The sequence below is a fragment of the Dermacentor variabilis genome, unplaced genomic scaffold, assembly GCF_050947875.1.
Source record: "Dermacentor variabilis isolate Ectoservices unplaced genomic scaffold, ASM5094787v1 scaffold_12, whole genome shotgun sequence".
Classification (NCBI taxonomy): domain Eukaryota; kingdom Metazoa; phylum Arthropoda; class Arachnida; order Ixodida; family Ixodidae; genus Dermacentor; species Dermacentor variabilis.
Genome location: NW_027460280.1, coordinates 29,922,672 through 29,931,064, shown reverse-complemented (window position 1 = coordinate 29,931,064; position 8,393 = coordinate 29,922,672). Strand labels below are relative to the sequence as shown.

Sequence of the window (8,393 nt, the reverse complement as noted above, 5' to 3'; positions counted from 1 at the left end):
GCGGGACGCTCTTTCCTCGCTGCAGGCTTGGTATCAACGGAGGCCGGGCGCCCATCCATAAACCAGACTCTGTGCCTGTCACGTGACGTCGACGGGAGCAAGAGCCATCCCACGATATTAGAGAGCCTATTTAAGCGGCTCCGAAATGTACTTTTATCACTTCATTCTCTTCTTATCATCTTTCACCAACCTTTGAATAAACCGTGCAAGTTTCACACTAGAAATCGTCTCGTCCTTGCCCGGTCGCCATGGTCTTCCGGATGCCTGCAGCCCACCGGCAACGCCACGCTACCGAATAGTAACGTCGGTCGAGCTTCGTTAAACAGGCGTCGCTACAACTCGGCAGCAGTACGATACGCTACCCTGGAGTGCGCAACATTGCCTACGCACGGATGTTCGGGCATTTATGGCCTCAAACCCTCATGCTAGCGCGCGGGACGTGGCCCCGCAGGTACCAATTTACAAGGCATCAGCTTGGAGGATTCTAAATGACTCGGCCTTTACAATACAATACGATACAATAGATTATGTTTATTTAACATCTTTCGGATGTTGGGTGCGGCGGCAAAAAGCCAATGAAAAAAAATTATGGGGTTTTACGTGCCAAAACCACTTTCCGATTATGAGGCACGCCGTAGTGGAGGACTCCGGAAATTTCGACCACCTGGGGTTCTTTAACGTGCACCTAAATTTAAGTACACGGGTGTTTTCGCATTTCGCCTACATCGATATGCGGCCGCCGTGGCCGGGATTCGATCCCGCTACCTCGTGCTCAGCAGCCCAACACCACAGTCACTGAGCAACCACGACGGGTAAAAAGCCAATGAGAAGGCTTGACGAGGCCGACGCACCCTACAGAGGCTTGGCAGTGGTACACGAGAACATAGAAAATTTCACCCGTGCCACTTTAATCGGCACCGATGCTTGGAAAATAGGGACCTGCAGAATCCTGCAGGATTCGAGATTTCTCGAACTGGGTCCTCACAAAAGCCGATGAGTCACCAGACTTTTCGAGCAACATCATGTGCACAGATGAAGCCAACCTTTGCGCAAACGGCCAGGTAAATTTGCATAATGCACGCAATTGGAGTTACTCCAATCCACACTGGGTAAAGCGCACTCGGCACCAGTACCAGTGGTCGTTCAATGTGTGGTGCGGAATTGTGGTGCTATAATCGGCCCATCTTCTTCGATCACACACTGACTGGACAGCGTTACGTGGACGAAATCCTTGAAGTAGTGGTGGAAGAGTTTCTCAGCGAAGTTCCGCTGTCACATCTTCCACTTCTGTGGTATCAGCAAGATGGGGCGCCAGCACACAGCAGCATCCGAGTAGGAAACTGGTTGGATGCGACTTTTCATGCGCAGTAAATTGAAAGGCACGGACCTGTAATTTGGCCGGCTAGATCACTTGACCTCTTTCAACTTGATTTCTTTCTTAGGGGTTATTTGAAAGATCGTGTTTGCAGGGTCGAGACGGACGTCAGATGTGCTTAAGACTAGGATAACGGATGTCTGCCATAGAATTCAATCGGCGGTCATCAAGAAAGCCACAGAATATTAGATAAAGCGGACTCAGTACTGTGTAGCTGCAGAAGGAGACCTATTCGAACACGTCCTCTAGGCAGCAGCTGGTGTTCAACGGCACTTACGAATTCATGGATAATAAGGACACACTGAAATCCGATTGTTTTAAATGCACAAGAATTTCTATCCTTGCCCAACGGAAGAACCATCCCTCCGTCCGTACCTTAAGACGATCGCTTTCGATATAGCGCCCGCAGCAGCGAGCGAATTCACCTGCGTGCTGCCTCTCGCTTCAGCGCCAACGAAGCGGCGAGAACAAAGGGCTCACGCAGCTGCGAGCACATGCCACACTCGGCCGCTTTCGCAGATCGCTTTCAAGATACGGGCCGCGCCGCCGCGCCAGACGTAGCCGCAGCCGGAACACGGTTGATCACGTACGGTTCATAATGGTTCAGTGAACCTAATGAATATTTCATATATTTCCTTCCTTTGCTGCATCTCCCTGGCCATTTCATTCCACGTCCACATCCACTGCGGGCTATGTATAACACCAGTGAACGCTGCTTCTACTCGCCTCTTCTACGTCGTCTCGTGCAGGTCTGACTTAACAGTTGGGCGTTGCAACCACGCTTCTCCGTTTCACGGTTCTTTGGCGGTCGTTCTCGCATTTATACGAGAGAAGAAAGTGCCAAGGGCCAGGGCCAAGAGGAGACAACGACGAGAGACCGACTGGAGCGGAAGCATATGAAATTGGCGTCTGCCAAGGTGGCCACGACCGAGAACATCGAACGACGACGGACGCTGCAGCACGAAGCACCGGTGAATACATCGGCTTCTTGCCCACTTCACGCCTAGTTATCAAACTTCCCGGAAGCCAGCGCGTCTCGTTTGGAAGACCCAATAAAGCGTTTGGTTTGTTATCACTGTGTGTGTGTCATGTTTTGTGCCCGCGCGCCTCCGAGGTCGGTAGCACCGAGGTGAATGTGCCATGGGAAGCTAGACAGCACCCGTAACACCTAAGAAGGCAGCTAAACAGGGTGAAACCCGCTTTCCAACCCCTCCCGTACGGGAAGGAAATGGGAAAACTTTAGTACGTAAGCATTTCTATGCCTACCCAACGAGAAAACCGGGCCGTCCCTCCGTCACCTAAGATGATCACATACGAGATAGGGCCTTCAAAAGCGAGCGAATCGATCTTCGTGCAGCCTCTTGCTTCAACGCGAACTAAGCGGCGAGAACAGCGCACACGAAGCTATCAGCACTAAGCGCACTCTGTCTACATCTCAGATCGCTTTCAAGGTACGCCATACGCAGCCACTGCCGGAGTACGGTTACGGTTGTAATGGTTCGCATCGAGAGGAGGTAGCGTCATCGACCACGTCTACGTACGAGATCTACCAAACGTGAGGCTGTTCAATTACGTCACGTACTACAGCACGCATCGGCGAGTGCTTATCTTCCACGAAGCAGCGGCATCATCCAAACGCACCATCATATAACATGTTAACATTGCCACTACTCGCCTCTTCTTCCGTGGTCTCATGCTGGTCTCAGTTAACATTTCGGTGTTGCAACCGCGCTTCTCCGTTTCACGATTCTTTCGCGGTGTTTCTCGCAATTATACCAAACACAGCATGTTAAACACAACAGCATACGACGACGCAACAGCAGATGATTAGTAGCAAATGCTTACGCAGCATGTAGATAACTACCACAAAAGATCTTTCCTTTTTTTTTTTGCTTCGTCAATTTCCTCACAGCGCTGCGACAAGCAGTTTCACCCATGTATACGACATAAATGATTTTGATACGGTTAAAATGTTTTCCTTTTCCCAGGCTGAACCTTTGTGAGTAGTGGTCAGAAGATAATTTTACTTTCAACAAGGGGCTGAAAAGCTAGTGCAGGCTGCGATGAACAAGACGCGATACGAGAGCTAATCAGTTGAAATCGTATTCAGTGCCGGCGCTGCCCCTCCGGGCAAGGCCTGAAGAAAGCTCTGATGTCTGTCTCGATAATGGCCATGCATACTACGGGTTCCTGAGAGGCGCTCCTGCTCCTGAGCGTCAGCTTCATTTGCGTTCATAATTAAGGGCCCGACAAATGACTGACGTACATGATTCACGTAGTAATGCAGACAAACGGTGACCTAGATCAAAGAGCCTGATGATACCGAAGAGACTGTAAGCGCGTCGGTGGTTTTGTACCAATATATTTATTAACACCACACCTTACGCAATTCCGAACAGGAAACAGAAAATACAGGAGCGAAGCCTGTTTAAATCAGATGACATAACCAGAAAAACAGGCCGACCTGGATAGGTCATAAACGTGGAAACTTGAAACGTGCAGCTTGATGCTTACGTGACTTTTGCGACGCGCCAGTTTTCCCGTTACAGTGAAGTATATAGGTATAGTCACGGGCGCAGTTTGTTGAAACGCGTGAAGCACTTGAAAAAGTCCTTTGTGCAGCTCATGATGTGGCAGTGGAACTCTAGCCGGTCCTCATCCGACAGGCGACGCATGTAGTTGGCAATGATATTGCCGAACTGGTCACACTCATCGTAGTAGCCGCCGACGGCAGTAGTTGGTGGTTGCATGCTCTCGACTTGAGGCACGGCGTTGCTGCTGCTGTTGCTGCTGCTGCACGTATCTACCGGGACAAGTGGCTGAACGCCGAAGCTGGAGGCAGAGAGGCGTGCCTTCTTGGTGGGCCGAGGAGACGAAGGTTCGAAGCTGAGGTCATTAGAGTACACGGCGCAGACGTTCGCTGCCGGCTCGTCGTTAACAAGGACTTCGGAAGATTCGAGGATGCTGTCGGGAAGGATGCTAGATTCATCGGGTTCCACTACGCTCGCTTCACCGTCGTCCAACAGCACATTGTCGTTCTCTTCCTCGAGCTCGAGCTGCGAAAAAGATAACGAAATAATTAAAAGGGAATTAAATGTCTCAAATTATTATGCTTTTGACGCCAGAGTCCTGAAGGAAGATGAGTGAACGAGGACGACAGAGGTCCTCACTTACAGAAATACAGCGATGACAGCGAAAGGAACAAGTTCGCCTCCAATGCTCGTGATTTCACGATCACGAGGATTTCACGGTGGCTTAGCGGGGTGTTGCGCTGCTAACCTGATGTCGCGGGATGAAACCCCGGCCGCGGCGGCCGCATTTTGATGGGGGCGAAATACAAAAACGCCGGTCTTCCGTGCATTGGAGGCAGATCAAAGATCCGCAGGTAGCCAAAATTAATTCACTAACGCGTGCCTCATAATCGAATCGTGGTTTTGGCACGTAAAACCCCAGTATTCATTTTCACGACATGCATACTACCGCGAATGTGACTGAGGGCGAACAATATTCAAGCGCTCAGCCCCAAACGTTTCCTACCGTCTGCCTTTATCACACGAAGTGACGAGACACTCTTGCGCGCACGTAACGGACGGCACGTGGCGGGCATTGGTTTCTCAGGTGGGCACACGGATGCTCCCCAAACGCTGCCTTAACCGTGCCCGCAGAATGAAAGAGCGGAAACAGGCTTTTGCGACGAATAATTAAAAAAAAGAAACGTAGCTGCATCGACGATCACGTGAAAAGTCACGTGCGCCACAGGCATGACTCACCAGTTGGTCTTTCTCAAAGTGAAGTAGCGGACTGGTGACCGCAAGCCGGTAGGGCTCCGAATGGACCCGTAGAAAGCTCAAGCAGTCGAAGAACTTCCACCGACCCGTGTATTCGAGTTCTCCAGACTTCGTCCGTGCAGTCTTGTCCTTCAATTCGTCATAGTACTGGCGTCGCTTGATGCTGTACACGTACCGCAGATTGTCTGCAATGGAAGGCGCGGCATTGGGAGAGGGCACACGTATATGCACATGCATACACGCAGGAATGAAATACTGTTCCTTCGGCTTCTGACTACAACACTCGTCGGCGCATTTCCTCGCGAAATGAATCGGCCTTAATTACTGAAAAGGTTAAATGTAGCACAGGACTGACCATAGCTGTGCCTTAATCCAAGCAAGTGCACCGGAAGCACGCTGCATGTATCACCGATTTTTGTAACGCAAGAATACTACTTCCCTCCTCGCAAGTAAGTCATTTCATTCGAACGTGTACAACGCACCAGCTGGTGCTCCGAATCGTGCCGATGGTCGTCGTATATATAAGACAGAGTCGAATATGGTCAGCAGAAAGACCAAAGCAGATTTGAGCTCGTCGATCTTTCGGAGACGAATTAACATTTAGTGCAAACTTCAAGCCGGATTACTTGACATGCCCATCAACGGAGTTAGGCGCCGTGCAGTCACTACGAAAAAGACTAGCTTTAACAAGGCATAAAAGTGCGCCCGTGGTATATTCAAGCAAGTGCGCATGAGATCGCGTGGGTGTAGTCGGAGTAGTCGGCAGGTCACTGAACCACCGCATCACTGAACTCACCAGCAGTGAACGGTCCCAGCATGGGGAAAAGCTTCTGGAGGTGAACGGCAAAGCGTTTCCAGAGGCAGCGTTTGAGTCGCAGGTTTTTGAAGCTCCTCGAGTCGTTCTTCCAGAGGCAGGGGTTGCTCTCGATGAGGGCGAACAACTCGGCCAGGGACTCGTCGCTGTGAATAGGCTTGGCCGCCGTGAGCCGCTGCTCGGCGACCACGGGCACCACGGCGGTGCTGGAGCACGGGTGCATCGAGCCAGGCGCGAGGCCGCTGTCTTCGCTCGAAGCCAGGCTGAAGCACGGGCGGCGTTTCTTCCGCATCGAAGCTGTGGTAGCACAGTTGCGGCGGGATCCGTGCTTCAAGCTTTTTCCACCACACGAATCGCGTGCGCAGCTCTACGGCGTAGTCAATCAGCGGAAAAGATATCTGGCTCCCTTATCACGTCATCACTATACCACACGCTCACGGCGTTTTTCACTCGCTCGTCAGGGCGAGATGACTTGGAGGTGCGCACTTCTTTTGCAGTTCTTATTTGTTGATTTTGCTCGATTCTCATTCGTTTTCTTTTCTTTTTTTCACCGTGACCTCCGGCATTGCTTTATGCTCTCCGTCTCCCCGTCATCTTATAAGGTGCCGACCTTGATTCACGGCCAGTTCTCATTCCTTCGCTCGCAATGTTTCGCTCACGTCATTCAAAACCCCGTGCCGAGACTGAGCGACACGGCGCTTATCAGATATCATCCGCATAGGGCGGATATTTGGTTACGTTCGGCGGTCTACTTATGGCTGGTGAAGGCCTAATTTGCTCTGTATACGTCTCGTACGCAAGTTTACTTTCGGTACTCAGGAACCAATGTTATGGTTACTTTTCCCACCCCACTGGCACCTATAGGCATCAACGGTCCGATTTTGCCATATTGCGTACTATTGTGAAGAACACGAAAGGAATAAGAAACATTTATTCAAAAGGCAGTTTTGCAATTACCCATAGCGTCTCAACACAAACTGTCAACTATTTCCTGACGTGTTCGATGTGGCTTTCCAGGTGTTTGTAGTGCGGACTTTTTCGTTTCATTTTTCTTTTTTCTGAGCATGGAACCAGAGGAAGAGTTCTGGTAAAGTTTCGCAAATACAATTGCTAAAGTTGTGTTAAACGTTGCGCTACGCATTTATGCGTGCAGCAAGTACTTGCACTTATACGTGTAGCAAGTACTTAGCAGTAGAACGCCGCAGGTGAAATGCACGATGTTGGTACTAACGCACATTAACTTTAAATACGATGTGGGCGTTTGTAGACACCATACTAGCGATGCTTATTACTGTGGCGCATCACTTTGCTGCACATGTCACATTTTCGTTTTCTACCGCATAAGGCTTTCAATCTAAAAATTATATATATATATATATATATATATATATATATATATATATATATATATATATATATATATATATATATCCGAATATCAGGAAAAGGAAGTCCGTGTGGTCGGCTGAACCGCGCAGATCTCCACCTCGTAGCAGCTTTTTTTTTTTCATCGTGTTTCTCCTCTCTCATTAATAAAAATACAGGATTCGAGACAAAATGATAACCTTTACTGTCCAAGCTCCATGAAAGAAGCGGACATCAGAATCTACGCGTTAATTACCAAAACATTTATTAACATTCTTTTAATAACAAACTATACAACTTTTCTAAAACAACTGCGAAGGCACGAACGTTGTAATTGCAGAAACAAAGTAAGGCAGTACCCAAAGAATAATATTTTGCTGCAACCGCTGTGCACCAGTTTCAACAAATATGAATTCAAAATGTGCCGTGAAAAGCGCTGCCAACATTGTTCCGTACTGCATCTTCCTACAGTGCAGCAACAAACAGGAATGCACATCACTGAAGATTACTACTTATTTCTCGAAACTGGTACAGGGCTCAGTCTATAGCGAACAGGGCTAAGTCTATAGCGAAAGGTTAGGTTTTCAATACTGGCTGACTTAATTTCTGCAGTATATACTTACGACATGCCTCCTGCTCATCATTAAAAAGTGAACAAAATTTTGATAATTAAAACTGTCTTGGTGATTATTGTGCAATTTCTGCCGTATACGCGGCTTCTAGCGAGGTTGGTCGAAAAAGATTACCGCTATCTCTAATCCCGTATTATTAATCATAAGATGTCGTGGCTGAAACAACGCGGCAGATTAGGGACGTTATTTGGACTTGTGTAACTTGTGCGTGTGCATGCATTTGCTCCGCGCCTCTCTGATAAAAAGTCAGAGCCATTCCACTCTGTAAAGGTGGATGACCAGCTGAGCTGTATATATGGTGGTAAATATGTTGATTGCAAATAAAATACACATACCACAACGAATTTCGTTTTCGCGATTTTTGTTGTTTTATTAAATTGCATACTCAATGCTTTCTTTTTATTTTTAACTTTCTATTG

General features: G+C 48.6%; 1 protein-coding gene across 1 annotated transcript; it reads right to left on the bottom strand.

Moving 5' to 3' along the window:
- Positions 1-3,721: 3,721 nt before the first annotated feature.
- Positions 3,722-6,563, bottom strand: LOC142566240 (uncharacterized). The gene is made up of 3 exons (XM_075677080.1): positions 5,960-6,563; positions 5,146-5,348; positions 3,722-4,431 (listed from the first exon to the last, which is right to left on the bottom strand). Exons 1-3 carry the CDS (start codon positions 6,267-6,269, stop codon positions 3,943-3,945), a joined length of 1,002 nt encoding a protein of 333 aa, XP_075533195.1. The 5' UTR covers positions 6,270-6,563; the 3' UTR covers positions 3,722-3,942.
- Positions 6,564-8,393: the final 1,830 nt, after the last annotated feature.

Bases quoted from the DNA above. Each gene is read 5' to 3' on its own strand.
- LOC142566240 (XM_075677080.1), bottom strand. From the start codon at position 6,269: ATGCGGAAGAAACGCCGCCCGTGCTTCAGCCTGGCTTCGAGCGAAGAC. The intron at 5,349-5,959 runs GTGAGTTCAGTG...CTTCCATTGCAG, and splicing joins GCTGGGACCGTTCACTGCTG to ACAATCTGCGGTACGTGTAC. The intron at 4,432-5,145 runs GTGAGTCATGCC...TCTTTTTCGCAG, and splicing joins ACTTTGAGAAAGACCAACTG to CTCGAGCTCGAGGAAGAGAA.